General features: G+C 36.6%; 1 protein-coding gene across 1 annotated transcript; it reads left to right on the top strand.

Moving 5' to 3' along the window:
• The first annotated feature begins 6905 nt into the window (after window positions 1-6905).
• On the top strand, window positions 6906-21708 carry tmprss13a (transmembrane serine protease 13a). Its single transcript, XM_057351920.1, has 13 exons — window positions 6906-7072; window positions 9532-9697; window positions 10481-10594; window positions 10692-10892; window positions 11016-11142; window positions 14190-14285; window positions 14404-14447; window positions 14655-14817; window positions 15533-15702; window positions 15803-15901; window positions 16023-16165; window positions 20803-20958; window positions 21099-21708. Exons 1-13 carry the CDS (start codon window positions 7055-7057, stop codon window positions 21111-21113), a joined length of 1512 nt encoding a protein of 503 aa, XP_057207903.1. The 5' UTR covers window positions 6906-7054; the 3' UTR covers window positions 21114-21708.
• The last annotated feature ends 78 nt before the right edge of the window (window positions 21709-21786 follow it).

The raw sequence follows: 21786 nt of genomic DNA, 5'->3' as shown, positions 1-21786 counted from the left end.
ACGACATCCTTATCTTGTGGCCACGACTTAAATGCGTGCGCGTCTATTAGCGCTAACTATCAGAAATAGATAGGACTATAATAATATTTATTTTTAATTAAGATATAGCGCTGAACTAATTAAAAAACACACATTCGTTTCCTTTTAGTCGTTTCTATTTTTTCCTGTGATAAATTAATAGGTTTAATTGCGATATGGCTGGGCTGCACGATTAAGTCAAAAGCATATTTTTTACATTATTCCCCTTGATATTGTAATTGTAATTATTAATGATGATTCGTCTTTACATTTTATAATGATTTCAAGGCTCCAATTTCGGCGCGGGATTGCGCATAATTTAAATCGCCTTAATAATGCGAGAAGTTCCGGCACAAGTGTTGGCCTATTTGCTTAATCTCGGATCAAATAATGAAATAAACATACTGACGAGAACGAAATGAAATCAACATGTGAAACAGTCTGTCTTTATTCTAGAATTTAATTATACAATCTCCGTACCAGCCTTCTCTGTCTTTAGGTCAAACTGGCCCATATTGCTTATACTGCGCTTCTGGAGCACTCCATCTTGTCCGAAAAGCAAAGTATGAAGTTATAAGCCTATTTCATACAGAGATCTCGGAAAATGAACTATCGGAAATAGTTCACGCATAATGTGTCCCAGGATTTGTCTCGGGATGTCATATTATCACGCAAAATGTGTTGCAGGATCGTTCGATTTTGGTTCACACTGCCAGTGATTTTCTGGAATGTGTGCGTGCGTTCACACACATATCGTAAAGTTCCAGCAAATATATAACATGTAATGTACTGTGTTACGTGCAATTTTTTTGTGAACGGTTAGGGCTGTCATGGTGAATGAAATTTACTTGCGGTGGTTTAGGTGGCTCAATAGCCACTTTCCTTATATTTAGTTCCAAATATAGGCCCAAATAAGATTTATTGTTGGGTTATTATTATGTTGTATATATTGTTGCTTTTTAAATGTTAAATAAAGTACTTTATATTTATATATTTATTGGTAATTGCAGAACAACTAAGTACAATAAGAACAGCGCTTTTCTAAGATAATGATTAAGCCCAGCCAGCTTATATATAAGATAAATATGAAAAAAAAAAATTAAAGCAAATTGTTGTTCAGTGCATTTTTAAAGTGCCTTAATTCAATATATTATGAACGCAACGGAGTCTTAAGGAAGTAAAAATTAGACCGTATTTTTGCAACTGCAATATACAGCAGGGCGATTTAAATTATGCGCAATCCCGCGCCGAAATTGGAGCCTTGAAATCATTATAAAATGTAAAGACGAATCATCATTAATAATTACAATTACAATATCAAGGGGAATAATGTAAAAAATATGCTTTTGACTTAATCGTGCAGCCCAGCCATATCACAATTAAACCTATTAATTTATCGCAGGAAAAAATAGAAACGACTAAAAAGGAAACGAATGTGTGTTTTTTAATTAGTTCAGCGCTATATCTTAATTAAAAATAAATATTATTATAGTCCTATCTATTTCTGATAGTTAGCGCTAATAGACGCGCACGCATTTAAGTCGTGGCCACAAGATAAGGATGTCGTTCCCTCAACATACTAAGTCGTGGCCACAAGATAAGGAAGTCGTTCCCTCAACATACGAAGTCGTGGCCACGAGATAAGGATGTCGTTCCCTCAACATACAAAGTCGTGGCCACGAGAAAGGAAGTCGTTCCCTCACCATAGGATCTTGAGGGAACGACTTCACATGGCGTGGCCACAACATAAGGATGTCGTTACCTCAACAAGCTGATCTCGTTGCCACAACATAATATCGCGTTCCCACGAGGTAACATCTCGTGGCCACAACATATTATCACGTTCCCACGAGGTAATATCTCGTGGCCACAACAAAACTAAGTGAAACGAGCATGTCCCCTCCCGGTCTCCGTAGCTTTCATGTGGTTTGATTTTCATTTTTTTTTACTGATGTTTTTTGTCAAGTCTTGGGGGCTTTTCTTGTGTCACTGCTAAATTTCAATATTACGTAACAGTTTGTCTTGCCAAATCTTTAAACTAATCCAATAGTTAACAAAAACAGGTGTACGTATTTCTAATCTAAATGTTAATTGAACATTATGGCCCGGTTTCACAGACACAGCTTAGCTTAAGCCAGGACTATGCCTTAGTTGAATTAAGATATTTATGTCGCTTTTATGAAAATGCCTTAGAAGAATACATTACTGGTGTGCATCTTGAGATGAAACAATGGCACTGATATATTTTAAGATGTTTCTGGGCAAGTTATATTCAGTTAAGACAGGTCACACATTCCTTTTTAGTCTGAGACTAGCCTTAAGCCTTGTCTGTGAAACCGGGCCTATATGTGATAATGGCAACCAAATGTATATTACAGGCTAAAATAAATGATACAGTATAAAACAAGTTGATGATGTTTAAATCTGTGTAATATTAACAGTTTTTAGCTAGACTTGTGGACACTTTTACATCCCATAAGGCCGCAGGAGCTGAGCAGTCTCCAAATTGAAAAAGTGTTTCAAAGAACATGAGATGGTTTTGGATAGTTCCACCTACTGGTCATAAGTGGAATAAAACTGCAGAATCATGGCTATGTAAAATGATGCTTAATTACAGTTTTTTTACAATTGCTATGACGATTTTTCCAATACTTTTAACAATTTTCCTAAACTCTTATCACAGTTATCAAAACATCTGGCTTTAGGCTACACAATTAACACATTTCTTGTTGCTTTGACAAAAAATTCATACATTTAACACACATTTTAAATGTTTTAACTTCTTTAACACACAAGCTCAACCAAGACCAAAACAATGTATTTTTACTGCCAAATTTACAAATGCTTTCACACTGCATGTCAGAACAGATAACATCACGTTCTAAACCTATACCTATAACATTATATAAACTAAAGTCAAAGTGAACAGCTGTTCATATTGTGAATTACAACACCACCAATATATTACCTGTATTTTATTCTATTGCTAGTGTGAAACAGCAAATTGAAGTTATGCAAATATATAAATCCCAGCCATAGTCTATATTTATGCCTGCTATCATAAACATGTAAAGTGAGGGACAGAACATTACCGTAAGATGAACCCCCTTCCTAAAATACATATCCATCTATCATTTTTTATGTGTTAAGAAACATTTACATTTTATTAGATAAATAGTGAATGTGATATTACTGTATAAAGAAAACATATTGTTTCCAAACTTACAAATATTGTTGGAGGTATATAACCCTGAAGAGACATTTCAATATGTATTTGTATTATAATACGTAACTTTCACTTTGAGTGTGGAAAAAATGAAATATTTACTAGAAATATACAAATATAAACAATTCTGAAAGTTTAGCATGTAGCAAAAAAGGCCCTTGGGGGATCCCGGCCCTAGTTTGAAAATCCCTGTCATAGGCTATCATACAGAGAGGCTGGTGAATGAATATAGACAAATCTCAGATGGGACACAGTGGCATTTATTGTCCACATTTTCCGAGAAACCAACAGGTAGGATAATGTATAAGGGCAGACATGACACATATAAAATAATGCAGTTTTGCCAATTATGTGTTTTAGGTGTGTTGCTGTGTTAAAGGAGTAGTTCACTTTCAAAATACATTTTCATGATAATTTACTCACCCCCATGTCATCCGAGATGTTTCTTTAGTCGAAAAGAAATTAAGGTTTTTGATAAAAACATTCCAGGATTTTTCTCCATATAGTGGCCTTCGATGGACTCCAAATGGTTGAAGGTCAAAACTACAGTTTTAGTGCAGCTTCAAAGGGCTTTAAACGATACCAGACAATGAATAATAGTTCTATCTAACAAAACGATCTGTCATTTTCTAAAAAAATAAAATGTATATGCTTTTTAAACACAAATGCTCGCCTTGCTCTGTTCTGAGATGCGCGTTCATGACTTCACGTAATACGCAATTACCTTGAAAACTTGCACGTTCAACTTGTAAACACTGACTCGGTACTTCCGCCTACGTCAAGCGTGACCTTTTCAACGTAATTAAGTATTACGTGAAATCATGAATGACTAAGCTCCATCTTGTCCTGTCGCCCTGACTCCTACACCTACACTCCTCAGACCCTCGACTGTCACGTTTCCATTAAGTTTTGTTCCATGTTTTCCGTCAGCCTGTATTCTATTATTAGTTTCTATCATTGTTAATTAGTCCCGCACCTGTTTCTGTTTGCCTTGATTATGTTCCCCTCTGTATTTAAACCCAGTGTCACTGGTAAGTGCCATGTCACTTACACACTGATTTGGTGTAACTGGTTATGTCAAAACATGGGGTTGTCTTCCTTCTCTGTGTTGACACAACTGTGATACAGGGCATTGATGGGCTATTTTAAATGAGACTGGAATTTGAAAGTAATGTTTATGTAATTCATAATAAAACACAGATCAGGCAACAAAGAAGAGGCCATAAAAAGTGTAGAAAACAAGCTAACATGTCATAGGCAGACTCTCTTCAGTATTTGAAGAGAGTCACGGTGAGTTTGGGGGTGGTGTCTCGACAACACAAGGTCAGAACAGCCTGTTGTGTGTGAAGCACAAATATGAGATTGTTGGCCTGGAGATGTGCATTGACTCTGGGGGTGGAGGTAATGGTTGTTCCAAAGAAATGTGGATACCAAGAAAATGCAGCAATTCAATGAATAAAAAATAAAATCTATGAATTTATGCTGTGTACATAAGGATTTTTAACTAGAGATCAATAAAATCTCATATTTAATTTTAAATAGGTCCTGTGGTTAAAAGCTGACCCCCTTTTCATAGCATGGTGAACAACTTTTAGATTATTTAGATTAAGAAATGGTAATTTTCCACATCGTTATAGTATGTGCATTGTAAACCCTCGCTGTGTTTTATATGGTAAATAAATGCAAATAACTGTGTATATGTGCAAACAATATATAAATAATGGGAAATTTCTGTGATGTCCCTTATACAGCAAATACCTTCTGTAAATATCAAGCCATGTAAATGTAAATATAGGCACAAAAGTTTCTGAGAACACTGTTCAAATGACACGATGGTGCGAACTAAAACTTTAATTCGGTAATGTTTGGTAGTGGTTGATAAATTTTTAATCTTGGGAAAAGCTAGCTCATAAATGTTTACTCTTTTTGTCCGCCTCTCTTGACTGCCATGAAAAAGTAACAACTGAAAATATATATCACTTTTTATCTTTTTGTTTATGTTATCTTATGCCCCTTTTCTGAGAACACCATTGTCATCAGCTTGTGTGTGTGCGTGCGTGCGTGCGTGCGTGCATGTGTGTGCGTGTGTGTGTGCGTGTGTGTGTGTGTGTGTGTGTGTAGTCCTAGTGTTGAATGTATATACAATTTTGGAATCATTCTTTCCACTCAAGTCACTTGGATCCTATATTGTTTCAAGGTGTTTTTGTTACTTTTTTTGTTGATGTAAAAAGTGACCAGTCTGTACTATTTTGTAAGCTAATAGTGCCATATTTAAACACCATGTTAAACATGTTGACAAAAAATGATACATGTAGCAGTACCTCTGTGTGTTTGTCTTGACCAGAGATGCTAAAGGTAACTTGTGTGACATTAAATAGCTGTGAAGTGCTACCTGTGGTGGCGATAAATGTCAAGTTTGCACTGCCTTGTCATCTTGTCTTTGTGAAGAGCCAGCTGAGCATCTCACACTGCTCATTGCCGTCATACAGCTGCCTCTTTGATAACCAAGTTGTGTAACCACCAGTGACTTTGCATGTTGTCTTCCTTATACAGTACAGTGATCCTAATCAAAAGCCTGAAATTAGGATTTTCGTTTTTCATTTGAGCACTTTTAACACATTAACAATCATCTTTACTTGCTGATACTTTTAAAATATTTCTTATAATATTTTTTCAGATTTAAAAAAATGTAATATAAGGCTTTCAATAAACTGAAATAAAACCTCCTTATTTGGACCAGTGGAGAGCAGAACTAGTCTAACTTTGGGGATCCTGATTTGTTGAAGTCTCAACACAATCTCACAGGAATTCATAACTATTTTAAGAGGTGGCTACTTTGTATAAATTTGGACCATCTTATTCATACGTTTTAGTATGATTTGCTTTAGCGACAGTGACTGTTTAGGGGTGGGGTTAGGGGAGAGGCTTCAGTGTTTCAGGCTATTATATGAGAAGTGAATATATTTCATTTATTCCTTTTGTATTTTTCTAATAATTATAAGGTTTTGTGTGATTCTCTTCGGATGAATTCAAAATAGCCACCTGGTAAACGGTTATGGATTCCTGTTAGATGCATTCTGGTAACATGGACACTTTCACACACAAATTCACACTCAAAATTGTACATTTTATAATCTGATATTTCAGGATAAACACGAGGTCATTAAAATATATATTATTGTACATTACATGCATTATTCTTGCATGTTTGGAGTAAGGATACAGTAGCAAGGATACAACTCCTGTGACAACTTGCCCCAGGCTCCCCATGTGACAGTACAATCAAAATATAACCCAACTTGTACGCATACAGCTCATCTTTGAATATATCTACTGAAAGATTATGGTTGAACCGAAGATTAACAGTCTGACAGTATTTTCTTCAACCAGACAAACCATTATTATACCAACTAGTCCAGTCCTGATTCATCAATGTGAACTTGATATGAACTTGATCATCATTTCATTCATTAGCATGATACATACAATATGTAGATTTGTAGATTTGTAGAACACAGCTGTTTTATGCAACATTCAGGAAAGTAATGCGAGTCTATTTTAAACTCATTGTTTTCATGTAAGCCAGACGGGAGGTGAGAGGGCAGCATGCACTACCTTTGTCTTGTGAAACTGGTCTGACAGGTAGATATGAAACTGGCTATAACAAATGGCTAAGAAGCAGGAGAAGAGACAGTCTTGAGTGTCTCCTGAACAGCAGGTCAGGAATAGGCTCATGTCTCCTTTGTGACAGTAGAGGCAGGTAGAAATCCCACCAATACACACTTTGGATTTGACTAGTCCTCACTTGTAATGGCAGAAAATAACACGGTAAGTCCTCACAGAATTTTTGCTCGAGAACATATGTATTATTTTTTCCTTGCAATTTACATGTGAATGCTGAGTGAATATGTTTTTCCCATGTACATAAATGCATTTGGCAGATGTTTTTTTTAATGTGAGTCACTGTATATTTAAGGGTTTGCTTTTAATATCAATCAATGCATTTTCTGACTCTCTTGACCATGGCTTTGCAAATTGACGGCTTATATTGATGGCTAAAATACAGTGAAGATCTACATATTGTGATATAAAGTACATCCAGTACATCATAGTTTTATTTTCTTGTTTAGATTTTCTTTTGTTTTGAAGCTAGGGTGACAAGTTTAACAAACCAGTTCCCCCACATACTGAACTACAGCATTGTCATGCTTGTTACTTCAGTACCCACACTCAAAAGAAATGTGAGATCTTAACTGCTAAACATTACTCACTTATCAGTTTTGGCAAACCGATAGTGTCTTTGTTTAAGAAATAGCATGATGGTGCAGCTTTTCAAACACCAGTTGGGTAGGGTAGTTGGTTTATTGAGTACTTGAATATCACTATAATTATTCAACATGTCAAACAGAAACCCACTATTCATTTTGGAGTGAAACTTTACAGGTTTTAAATTGTCGTTGTTCATTGAAGATTGTGAGTTGGCATTGTAGATCGGGTGCAGCAGTTATATTTTACCCATTTCCACTCAAGTTGGTTAAATGAGTATCCAATGACATTTACGCATTTGGTAGACGATTTTATCCAAAGCGACTTACATTGCATTGTATTATACATTTATTTCTGACTATGTGCAATCCCCTGGGATCAAACCCATGACCTTGGCATTGCTAGTGCCATGCTCTAACCACTGAGCCACAGGAAAGCTGTGAAACACTAATGAGAGATTTGTAGATAGAAAACACCACACAGAGTGTTTTAGCTAAAAGAATCACCCGCGTTACCAATGGATTGTCAAGCAATTTACAATGTAACATGTACTGTATATAAGTCAATAATTAGGAAATATTTAACCACTGAAAACCACAACTGACCAATTAAAGTTATTTTTTTATTTTACTCTACTGAAATGAAGAGGTAAAACATTCAAAAACGAAAGAGAAAGAGGCCATTGAATTTAATATTTTAATGCTGCCCTTCACAATTCATTGTCACATGACAGAATAGAAAGAATCTGGTCCAGCTGTGGAGTTTCCAAAGATATATTGAGTTTATCTGAGTCTGGAGGAACAACACTTACTGCTATACACCAGGAAGTATTAGAACAATTTCTCTCACACACAATAGAAAAGCATACAATACAAAGAAACAAAAAATAAATTCTTGTAAGGATGGAAATCTAATAGCTATAGAAAAAGGCAATGCTTTCTTCAATGATTGATCATTAGGATTGCTTACACTTCCTTGAGGTAATCGTGGATTATAGATCAGTATGTCACAAGAAGACTGCATCTATTCGCAAGCTTTATAAATGGACTTTCCACAAAACAAACTTTCCCAGAAGACAGTGCCCACCCCACGTAGCCCCGGTGCTGTCTGTTTTTCTCTCACCAATAAGGACGATAATGGGGTTAGACAAAAAAATCAATAGTATGAATATAAGCAAGACAAGAAAATGAACCAAACATGACCACAACCAAGCAGCACCAATGGCCTTTTATAGGCAAACTGTTACATATTGCCTACACTGTAAAAAAACTGTAATATTGCGGCAGCTGGGGTGCCAGAAAAAAATTCGAAATAAACTTTTTTGTTATGCAAAATTACATGTTTTTCATGTAATTTTAAACCTGATCTGTAAATTTTGTCTGTTTGTTTTTACAGCATTTCTGAAGTATGTGAAAATTCTGTAAAATAAACCAGTAGAATTTTTTTTTTACAGTGTAGACTGTTAAATAATGACTTAAACACTGGTGGAGTATGTCTCTTTAAATGCTACATATGATTACAATTTAGTCCCGTCACAAAATGAAAAAGCATGCTGGCTGCGAAAACATAATACATTCCTCTGAGATAAGAGCTTGAGATCTTTATCACACATAACTGACATTCTCACAACCTGTTCCCAAAACCTGTGTGACATTTTCGTATACCTTCATTCAATTATATTATTCACTTTTGTGGGTGTCTCTTCTTAAATCTTATTTGTGGTTGATAATTTATTTCATTTATAGCATGGGTGAATTTGTTGTTTTTTATTTATCTTTCTTAAATATATTTTTTATGTGCTTTAACAAAATGGCAAAAATCAAAACAAATAATAAATTTAAAATATTCATTTTTATAACAAATAAAAAGGCATTTGTTTAATAATGCTCATGTACATGACATTGTTATTTCAATAGAACTCTAAAAATATAAAACCGACGTCAGTTGGCCAAAAATGTCAAATATTATTCAAGAAACATATGCTAGACCTACTTAACTCCTTGTTTTTTTTAACTTTCCAGAAGGACCCTCCTCCTCCATACTCCTCTCTTGAGCCACAGCCTCCTCTCATGACTTATGATCAGGTGGTTCATGAGAGTTATGGCACAACCCATAGGACTGTACCATACTATGTTCCGAGGGATCCAACACAAGTAGCTGCCATCATTGTTACACAGGAGACTGTGTGTAAGTATACTGAATCTCTGCTGAAACCAGTACGTTTTATGCACCAAACACAAGATGCTCATCTTGGTAACTGGAGCTAATAGTGTTTAGACTTCCATTGTCTAAATACAGAATTACGGATAATTTATATCATCATTAGGCTACTTTGCTAATGATCAATTGGGTTGTCCAAAATGATAAAAATCTCATTTTAAAATCTTATTCAGAACATTTTTAATACATTTCTTTAAACATTTTATTTGAGTACTTGCATCTTTACTGTAAAATGTAACAATACAGTAGATTAGGCCTGGATATATTATTGTATTTTTCCCATTTAATAGTCTGTTTATCTCATGAAATGTCACCCAGACATAAAAAACTTTAAGCAAAGTTTATTATAAATTTACATTCATTTGTTTTTTTTGGCAGAAGCAACTTGAAAACATAGGGGCGGTTTCCCAGACAGGGTTTAAGCCTAGTCTCAGACTAACTTAAATGTGAGAGATGCCTTGATCGAAAACAACTTCCACTGACATATCTTAAAATATATCACTGTGATTGTTTTGTCTCAAGATACACACAGTAATATTTTTTTTGTGAAGTATGTTTTTTAAAACAACTTAATTATCCTAATTTAACTAAGGCCTAGTCCTGGCTTAAGCTAATCCTTGTCTGGGAAACCGCCCCATATAGTTTACTAAAACAGCTGTAATAAAAAAACAATATACGTATATATAAAAAATGAAATGATTAATAAATATCCAGGAATAATAAATACATTTTGTCACACATTTCCATTAGTGCATGCCAGTAGCAAGAAGCGGCAGTCCTATGGACGGAGTACCAAGTGTCTCATTGGATGGGCAATTGTTCTTTTGGTGCTTGCTGCCATTGGGTTGGCCATCTGGCTCGGAGGTAAGCGAATGTCTTTAAAGAATGCATTTTTTTAATTTATCACTATCAGAACAAACCACCAACTGTCTGTGGGTAAACCCCATCAACTCTCAATCAGTGCGAAATGGACCCAGGGTGGAGTCAGACTCAGAGTCAAACCCCCATGAGTCCAACGACCATGAATTAGACGAAAATGATTCAGGCGAACATGAATCAGACGATGACGACGAGAAGAATCACATGAAGACCTGCTCCAACTTTACTGTAGAGTGTGACGCCATCGAAGACTGCCAACAGGCCAGCGATGAGACCAACTGCGGTGAGCATTCACACAGGCCTGCTGCCTGCACAGGCTGATCATCAGATGGAAGAAATAGAATTGTGTTCGGGAAAAAAAAATATTTGTCTCATTTAATTGTTTAAAATTCATCTGTGTTTTCAGTGCGATTTGGCCAAGGTGGAGTTTTACAAGTCAGAACAGCTCAGGACGAACAATTCCTCCCTGTGTGTTATCCGGGCATGGATAAAAGTTACGCTGACCAGATATGTGTACAGCTGGGTTTCAGGAGGTAAACACCTTGTGTATGCTAAATTCGTCTTTATGTAACCTTTGTCCCTCTAGTGGTAAAAGCATAAAACCGCAAATTAACCAGTGAGAAACATTTCAGTCAACTACGGTAATTACTGTAGGTGACTGGAGTTTCTTGTTGAGGAATCTGAAGGTTTGACCCGTGTGTGCTCATGGTTACAGATCATAGTCATAGAACAAATGGTAATAACAACAACTAAACTCTATTCCCAAAAATAAATAGTAAAACATGGTTAATGAAAAGAATAAAAAAAACGATGTTATATTTTTTACGAACAGGTTGGCATGTTTCGTTGTTGCTTTGACTTATTTAAAACATGATTGCTAGTTATATTAGACAAGGTATCAGACCTTTATACCTGACTTGAAATTAATTTAACAAGCTATTTTAGGCGAACTGTAAGTAAAAAAAGTGAAAAGTTATCTTGGTTTTAATATTGTTCTGATTTTGGAGTCACTGACCACATTTACATGGACGTCAGGAATCAAATTATTTGCCTTATTCTGAGTAAACTGATATTACGATTAAGGTGTTTACATGAGTTGCTTTAAGAATATACCTTTCATGTCCCCGTTTTACATGTTACACTACATAGTTTGATTAATGGCATACGTCATTACATCCCTAACGTCCCTGTTCGACGTTCCCTCCATAATATCATGTACATGCATCAACAAACAGTTCGTCTTCGCCATGGTACCACATACAGTTTTTGGTGTTTCATTTATTTTCTAGAATTGTTGGCATCTTTCTTGTTTCCTGTTCGGACCAAAAATGTGCTTTCTTGCTTGAAGTCATGTCGTTTGCCGTGAAACGAAACGGCTGTCCACTGCCGTGCGTGTGTGTAACCTGTCGCAAAGTGCCGTGAAAGTTCATACACGACGGTTGTCGGTACACGATCCGGGATGCCTGCACGATCCGTTCTGCGCATGCGCATAATGACGTAGTAAAAACGTCACGGTTTCCCTACACTATTGGTATCAAGCATGCGATGAAACACTTGACGGCCAGACGGCACAACTGGCGGTATATTTTTGTAGGCTACATTGTGTTTTTCATTTAACAGTTCATGGCGGGTCTATTTTGATGTTTTAAAATGTAGCTTATGCTATGCATTACGATGTGTTTACGTGGTTGCCAATCCAAAATAATAAAGGAGTTGTTACATGAACATACACGATTTTGGTTACATGTGGAATAAAGTCTGAGTCTTGAGAGTCTGTCACTGCAAACCTTCAGTTTTCTCCATACTCCCCTTTGCGATTCATTGCTGCATGGCATTAGGCCTACTTAACTTGCTGTGTTTCGATCTGAGGTCAGTAGTATTGTCAAAGACGGTTTTTATTAAAAGCTGCTAATATTAGTTAACTTTAAATCGACTCTTTTTGTATTAGTATGGGTCTATATATAGGCTAATATATCTATCTATATAATCTAAATGAGGAATAATCCCTTCAATGGTGTTTACGGAACACAATAAGGAACATAATATGCATTTCTGCCTAGACTATCTGCACTTACATGAAGAAAGAACTACAAACAAGTCTGGGGAAACGTTACAGAGTATTTCAACGCATAGTGTGCACACAGAAGTGACATGAGACCAGAGGTGGACAGTAGTAAAAGTCGCGGTACAAAGGTGCTCAAGCGTGGAACAGAGAAGTGTCGTCGCTAAACATAATTATCTACTACGTCATTATGCGCATGCGCGGACAGATCGTGCAGGCATCCCGGATCGTGTACCGACAGTTCCCTCACGGCCCTCGTCCCGCTCTGCTTGTCGCAAACGTCTTGCAGACAAATTTTAGCTAACGACAAGATCAAAGCTAGAGAAAGGATACAAATTCTTCGTTGAACAGTACCTGTTTGATTATGAAGGTAAGTGTTTTCTTTTCTTTTTGTGTTAGCGAAGGTGCTAGGATAAGTAGGAATACGTGTTCTGTCAGTTTTTTTTCTCACTATTGTTAAATTCCAGCGCGACGTCAAAACGGAAGTTCTGCTTCTTCTTCTTCTTGTTTGTTGCAAGACGGATGTTATGATACACTGCTTTGCGAAAAGGCGGAAGTTAAGTGACGTCATTGTGAAAAGAGCTTATTAAGGTGTGTACATGTCTATACTGCACTTCGATAATGCGACTAAAATAGGAGTACTCCACCCGTCTTAATTCGATTTGTGTTTGCTACGATTATGAGTTTAGACGGATTAAACTAATCAAAAAGCTCTGTTTACATGGTCCATTCTTAATCAGAGTATTGTCTTAATCCTGTTAATATCGGACTATTGTTGTCCATGTAAACGTGGTCACTGTGAGAAGTCAAGCTGATATTGATTCATCCTTTAGTGCCATTGTTGTTTGTTTCTTTCTTTCTTTCCCTTTTCACTTGCAGACTTTTCTGGGTTTTCCAAGGGTTTTTTTTATTTTTACGGAGAAATAAATCCCAGATGTTTGCTTTATTATTTTTATTTTTTACCTTCAGTTCTTTATTTACTGGCATAGACTACTGCAACATAAATCCAACCTTGCAATCAAAAATTTTGATTTTTTTTAGGCTTACCATAGTAAATCAGATAAACAAGACAATTTACTTGCTCAGTTGTAAGATGTAGTTCATTCATTGTCTAAAAATATTTTCTTAAAAATATATATTATTTAATTTACTTTTAATGCATCAGAACGTTCTAATTAAATTTTACCCATGCACAAATGCACTTACTAAACAGTGCATTTGAAAAAACAGACTAACTCAAGTTTTTAAAAATCTTCATGTTTTTTTATTGTGCATTTCAATTAATATCAATCAAAGCAGTTGGGTTGTTTTGGTTAAGTAATAATGACTCAAACAAATACAGCTAACTAATACAATAAAACACAATTAAAACAAGATAACACAATAAAAGACATGATTTTTGAAAATGCAACAATTTAAAAAAAGGTCCTATCAGTTTAAACTCTCCACTTGTTAATCAATAACTAGCCTGTATGTTAACAATTTTGGTAACTGATGCCTTTTGTTTTTATCTCTCAGAGCCTATGCATTAGGTCTAGTGGAGACCAAGACTTCCACGGTCCTTTCTTTAAAACCTAGAGAAGACAAACTTATACAGGGTCTGGTCAGTGTCAGGTAAGAAAACAATGGATCATACAAGACCAATGAATAACACTGTTGAAGAGCATAACAACTTTGCTAATTTTCTAAGTTTTATTACATTTTGCTCTTTTGTAATGTTTGTTTTGTGTAGTTCGAGCTGTCCAAATGAAAGAGCCATCTCACTTGAGTGCACTGGTAAGAGCAGCAGTCAATAATGATGAACCTTTTAATATCTGATATATTATGAAACATTTCAAAGTTAAATTGATGTAAATACTAAACATTAGACATTTAAGGTGTTTGTTTACAGTGTGCAAACTGAGATTTTACAAAAACCTGAAGAGTGACCACAGTCAAGTATGAACATTGTGTAACATATTGACTAAAATCTTTTTTTTCCAGATTGTGGCCAGCAAAAGCTTTCCTCCAGGATTATAGGGGGCAGTGTTTCTAATGATGGCCAGTGGCCTTGGCAGGTTAGCCTGCATTTCAACAGTGGACATGTTTGTGGTGGAGTATTCATCTCTCAGGACTTTGTGTTGTCAGCTGCTCATTGCGTCCAACAGTTCGTATTAACTCATTCAATACATACCTGAATTTATTTGTCTGATGTTTAAAGTAACTTTAAGCTCTTTATGTAATGTTACCTGCAAATCGAAGCTGTTACATTGTTAGCGCCATAAAATAACAGTTAAATTACAGAACGATTTGTGTATACTTCATTTTTTGCTACAATGCGGAAACTGCAACAGGCGGTTTTAAAGCGATAGTTCACACAAAAATGAAAATTCTGTCATCATATACTCACCCTCAGGTTGTTCCAAACCTGTATAAATGTCTTTGTTCAGATGAACACAAAGGAAGATATTTGTAAGAATGTCAGTAACCAAACTGATCTCATCCCCCATTTACAGCCATAGTAGGGAAAAAAATACTATGGGAGTCAATGGTGGATGAGATCACTTTGGTTACTGACATACTTCCAAATATCTTCCTTTGTGTTCATCTGAACAAAGACATTTATACAGGTTTGGAACAATCTTATGGTGAGGAAATGATGACAGAACCTTCATTTCTGGGTGAACTTTCCCTTTAACTCTTGTGTGGCGTTTGGGACCTATTTTCAAGTTTTACTACAAAAATTATGCATTTAGTTATTTTCTTTTCATTCTTTTCTCTATGTATTGAAGATAAAAAATGCCAATGGAAAAAATGTTAATTTTTTTAATGAATGAGATATGTGTAAAGTGGTCATGATGTTACATTTCTTTTGATGACAGATCAATGATAAATTCCGGAGGCTGGCGTGTATATGCTGGATCGGTTTCCCAGAATACTCTCAAGACCGCCTACAGTGTGAAAAAGATTATACTGCATGAGAGTTACAATGATCAAAATAATGACTACGACATTGCCTTGCTGAAACTCAGCAGCCCTGTGGAATTCTCTAGTGAGTCTGCATCCATCTAGCATAATAATTCATTGTATGTGTGTATTTGTATTTAAGTGTGTGTGGACACGCTAATTTATGATTTCTCATTTTCATCAAGATACTGTGCAGCCTGTTTGCCTTCCTACCTTTGACCAGAACTTTTCTGAAGATCTAGAGTGCTGGATATCTGGCTTCGGGACAACAGAAGAAGGAGGAGGTGAAGAGAGCTTGTATATAGAAATTAAATGGGTGAAAGAAAAGCAATGTGAAAGATTTAGTACATCCTGATTTGAGTTCATCACGGTGTTTATAAATAACTGTTTTTTTATTTCCATCAGCTTATGCCTCTACAAAACTCATGAGTGTATCAGTGAACATCATTGACACACGTGTGTGCAACAGCAGCAGGGTATATAGAGGAGCCATCTCCAACAACATGATATGTGCTGGTGATCTGAATGGAGGCCGGGACTCCTGTCAGGTGAGTCAGCCACATCGTTGGCCTCATGCAAACTACATGCAAAGTCATGTTCACTGGTCATATCTTGCCCAAAGCCTCTTTTGTGTCCTGATATTTTTTTTTTTCAGTGGGCTAGATATAGTGCTGCTACATGCTGTTTGGCCATATGTTCAGGGGCGTAGCTACATGGTGGCCATGGGTGGCCACGGCTACCCCTGAATGATGGATGGCCAACTATCTGGCCACCTCTGTTGTGCGAAGCAGTTTTAAGATGCGTGTCGGAGTTTACGAAGTGCTGCGCAGATCATTTAGCGTATGCACTGAAAGTAACGCAAGAATATCACTCTCGCGTTAATATGATGTCATACGCTTACGCACTGACGCAAACAGTCTGAGCACTATTAGCTGAACAGCTGCTAACCTCTTCGCTTCGTGACAGTGTACTGTCTGCGTATCATGGAAGTTCATCGCAAGCAGAAGGCTCAGGGTAGGGTTGCACCAGCCGTTTGTAAGTTCTTTCTTAAACGTGAACGTAAAGTCCACACTAGAGGCTTAGTAACTACTACTAGCTAGTTTGTAACTAAATCTGCATGTTATTCGGTTGCACCATTTGGTCTTAAGGCAGAACGTAGCTAAAGTAATGCGTAGAGTCTCCGTAAAGTAATGCGTAGTCGCATAATATGACGTTTACCTTCAACAGTCCAATAGCAGCCTGTAAATTCGTGAGAAAAAGTTTCGTTGAAATGTTATGAATTTCAAAACATTCTAGATTTAAACTTATTTTACCTCACATAATAACGGTAAAAACGGTATATAGAATACTACATTTCATGAATAACATATTTAAAAGTAGATTAATAAACAAATGCTGTTTAAAACAATACAGCCTACTTAATGCAATAATAAATGACATGCAATATGGGTGATTTCATTTTACTGCCAACCGCCAATTAAATAAAAAGAAGATTATTTCATTTTGACGTGCACAACACAGGCAGATATACACACACGGAGGCGCGCTAGGACGGTTCGTGTTAGAGCAGTCAAAAATTAAATGTCATCACATAATGTTCTCTATTTTAAAAGGTAAGTGAATGTAAATGTCATCATTATCATGTGTGTAAATCATTGAAGAATGTCGAGTGAAGCAAGAGCTTATTCCGTTAGTTCAGAGAGTATGCTATTTTATTCCTACAGTTATTCCTGATAGGAGGCTTCCGTAGATATTTATGTAACATTATGCTTCAACTAAGTTGAAAGTATAAAACTATTTTGTAGGCCGTAAGCTGTAACTTAGTGCCCGTTTAAGTCAAAACTACAGTAGGCTAAATTGTAACTTATTACTGTGCGTTCAGACCGCCGCCGTCGAGAGCGTCAAAAATCGCTCTGGCCGCCCTGCCAACAACGCTGTAGAAAGAGTCTTGGGCGCGCTGACGCTCTGACGTAGATCGAAATCGTATCTTGTATTTAAAGGGGCCGCAAGCAAACAAGCGTGTTGATCTTGTGCAGACTGACCACAAGAAATTGATCGGTGGAAAGAACTTTATTGTAGTTACATGTTTGCTAACGAAATAAACCAATTAAAAGCCATTTGTGTGGTGTGGCTTTTGTGTTCATGGTTAAGTGCTAGTCTAATTTCAACATCATAGCAGACATTTACTAGCCTTGGTCTTTAATTAACATCAATATGTGTGCAACCTACCTACATTACAAACTCTCCTGGTGTAACGTTAGCTTTAATGCAGTTGGTCAAAGCAGAAATATTCTGCAGCAGTAACACTGTTTTGCATGCTCTAGTGCTCAAGTTAGCATGAAATTCCCGCTTATTTACAGAAAATGTATAACGTTATTGCACATCATCAGCAACTCACCAGGAACACAAACAATCTCAGACACCTTGGTCCACGCATCATTTTTTTTTAATCTATGTCCCTGTACGCAAACAGGGACGCATCGTATAGGATTGAGAAACCCGCCACAGCAATTATCAACTTCTCCTCCATTTTGCTTGGGAACTAATGTGGTCGGAACCAAAGTTTACAGGGCTGCTTTCTCTGGAATCATCTCAAGCGATGGACTTCTACGTTCCGATTGGTTGCCGCCGAACCGCGTCATAGCTCATTACCATAAAGTTGACCTGATTTCAACTCTCCTTGACGCCCTCAACGGCCAAGACGCGCCGCGCCGCTGCTCGCCGCCGGCTCACATTGAAAATGAATGACTTCCGGCCACTTTGACGCTCTTGATGGCGGCGGTCTGAACGCACAGTTACGCACAGCTGCAGCCGATGTAATGAAATCAGTCTTGTTTAACTGGATTTCATTCATTAATTATATTTTTGCGAAAGTTTAAATTGGGGTACTGCAATGTTTATTTTCTATAAAAAATGCTAACTTACTGCAAATGATAGCTAGCAAATTATTTTAAAATAATGTTAGCACATGAAAGCATTGCAAATAAATTGTTTACTTTACGTTCTTCGTGTATGTTTTTGACCAGCAAACTATGTGTAATGAAGAATTGGTACAAATTACAGTAGAAGTTAAAGAATTTCTGTCTGTAAGGATTTTTTGGTCACCCTAATAAAATCACTGGGTCTTACCTGGCCACCTCTAAAAAAAGTTCTGGCTACGCCACTGCATATGTTACTGGCAAATATGTGCATACAGCTCTCTACAGGGACGTTGCAATTGTGCAAAGTGGACTTCCCGAGGGCAGTTGGTGTCTTAAAGGCATAGTTCACTTAAAAATACAAATTCTATTATTTGTTCACCCTCATGTTGTTCAAAACGTACATAGGCCTATGACTTTTTTTCCTGTGAAACATGAAAGAAGATATTTTGAGAAATGTGGTTCTGTGTCAATTCAATGGAAGTCAATGGGATTGCATTGCATGAATTCTGATTTGCGACAACATTTTGAGGGGTTGGGGCATGTGGTTTGAGACATATTTGCAGTGTATTTAAAGGTCCAATGTGTAATTTCTTTGGAGGATCTGTTGATAGAAATGCAATCATTTGTCATGTTTTTTTCTATACAGTAGCCCTAAACGGACAAACTGCTCATAGAGAGTGTTTCATAAATGCATTATCTCTTTCGGCAAGAAGCGAAAATGTGATGACATCTTTGTTCTGTGTCAGCCACCATAGTGCTTCAAAAGGGAGGGAAGGTGGAATGAGCCGTTGGCTGCAATTCACAACCTCACCACGCTGCTAAATTCCATACACTGGACCTTTAAAGGGGTGATATGACACGGCTAAGACTAATATTATCGTTTGTTTTAGGTGTAATGCAATGTGTATACACGATTTAAGGTTCAAAAACGCTGTATTTTCCACATACCGTGCATGTTTGTATCTCCTCTTTGCCCCGCCTCCCTGAAACGCGCAGATTTTTTTACAAAGCTCATCGCTCTGAAAATTGAGGTGTGCTATGATTGGCCAGTTAACCAGTGCGTAGTGATTGGTCGAATACTGCAAGCATGTGACTGAAATGTAATGCTTCTTACCATATTTGGAACATCAGGATCCAACGCAATTGTACTGACAGGTACTGTATGCCCACCTTACTTGTGTATACATTTGGGCGGTCTTAGTCAACTCATACCACGAACTGACGTAGATGTGTGGGGGTGTGGTTACACGAGGCATTTCAGCCAGCTCTGGGTGAGCATTCGCTTTTAGATAGAATGCATCTTTTGTTCCGACACTTTCATTTTTGCAATTTTACGTCTAATACATGCATGGGCCACTTATAACACACCAAAGACACAGAAAAACACGTGTTCACGACCCCTTTAAATCTCTTAAAAAATACTTAATTTTAAATGTCAATTATTTATACATTTATATTTAGGAAAATCATAATGGAAATTTATATTTTCCTTATTTAAATGTATTAAGTCATAATACTGTATGTAACCTGTAATCTGTGGCAAACGACTTTCCAAATAAACAAATCTTTTGAAATGATGAAAACTTTTACAGATAGTCCCTGCTGTGTGTGTAGGAGGCAGTTAACACTGTGTAGAGAACCTGTGATTTGTAAATCAGCTCATGTTTTCACTTAAGGAAAGATAAAGTCATTTCCTTTAAAATGAATAGCTGGTATTACAAACATCTTATCCATATACAATGTTTGGTGTAAAAAATAGTGAATGAAGACATTACTTAAAGGGACAGTTCACCCAAAAAAATGAAAATTCTGTCATCATTTACTCACCATCAGATTGTTCCAAACCTGCATAAATTTCATTGTTCTGAGGAAGATGTTTGGAAGAATGTCAGTAACCAAACAGATCTCATCCCCCATCCACTGCCATAGTAGGGAAAATAAATACTATGGGAGTCAATGGGGGATGAAATCTGTTTGGTTACTACTTATTCTTCCAAATATTTTCCTTTGTGTCTAGCAGAACAAAGAAATTTATACAGGTTGAGAAAATGACGACAAAATCAAAAATTTTAGGTGAACTGTCCCTTTAAGTTGAAACAAGGTTCCTAGACCACAAGTTAAAATTATTGTTCATAATTTTACTTGAAATATTAATTTTATTTGGTAATTGATTCAGTATTATAAAATAAATATAAAAAAATCTTTCATAGTTCACAATGATTTGATTTTCCATTTGCTTTCTCTGTCCTTGTCTCTGCTTTCAGGGGGACAGTGGAGGTCCGCTGGTCTGTAAGGCACTAAATAATCGCTGGTATCTGGCAGGGATTACGAGTTGGGGGGCAGGCTGTGGACAAAAACTTAAACCAGGAGTATATAGCAGAGTGACCAGCCTTCTACCCTGGATCTACAGCAAGATGCAGGTGAGCTTGCATTGAGCATGGTGCCACTCCATATAAACCCAATCCATTGTCATGTGTGTGTTATTCCTTTAAAATCTGTTTTTAACGGAGTACCATAAAGCAGTCTTTTCACTTGACTATTTCTCACCTTATTTCATCAGCAAGAGAAGCCCTGATGCCTCTCTTCTGCTTCTGGTGTGTCCATGCTTGAGGATCTGAACAATGATGGTGGACACACAGCAGTACAATACTTGAAAAATGCGGTGGATTGAACATGAAGGACATACTAATGCACTTTGACATGGAACAGTGTTGCAATACTGCAGACACAATCGGTCATACAATAGACCTCAATAGACCTCATTTGATGATGCTGTTCCTACATTCGGCTATGATAATATATGAAAAACAAACTACCATGCAGGGCAGAGCTGCAGATGTGGCCCTGTGGTTCTCTACTGTGACTATTATTTCCATTATCTACCTTCTGTCTTTTCTTTGAATTTATACTGTAAATCCATTGAATAATGTTGAATCTGGGCCTTTGCTGCTTCTTTAAATGAATATGCTGCTTGCACTGATTTTTACAACACAAGTTTATTTTGAGTATTGTGTATGATTATATTGCACTGTTCTAAAAATCTGTATTTTTAACCAAATGGGTCTTTGAACTCAGATGGCTTTCTGTGAAGGATCTTAACTTAATTATTTTACATAAAAAACTCATATCTTTTTATATCTTTGCATATAGTTTCTTTATAAATCATGTCAAAAAAGATAGAGTTGGATCTTTATTTATGTTTTGTATGTCGGTTTTCAAACCACTTCTTTAAAATGTGTAAAACGTGT

The sequence above is a fragment of the Triplophysa rosa genome, linkage group LG14, assembly GCF_024868665.1.
Source record: "Triplophysa rosa linkage group LG14, Trosa_1v2, whole genome shotgun sequence".
NCBI classification, from domain to species: domain Eukaryota; kingdom Metazoa; phylum Chordata; class Actinopteri; order Cypriniformes; family Nemacheilidae; genus Triplophysa; species Triplophysa rosa.
Note: the sequence above shows the minus strand (reverse complement) of the source record. Positions and strands in the feature narration are given on the sequence as shown.

Bases quoted from the DNA above. Each gene is read 5' to 3' on its own strand.
- tmprss13a (XM_057351920.1), top strand. The intron at 14,448-14,654 runs GTAAGAGCAGCA...TTTTTTTTCCAG, and splicing joins CATCTCACTTGAGTGCACTG to ATTGTGGCCAGCAAAAGCTT. The intron at 16,166-20,802 runs GTGAGTCAGCCA...CTCTGCTTTCAG, and splicing joins GAGGCCGGGACTCCTGTCAG to GGGGACAGTGGAGGTCCGCT.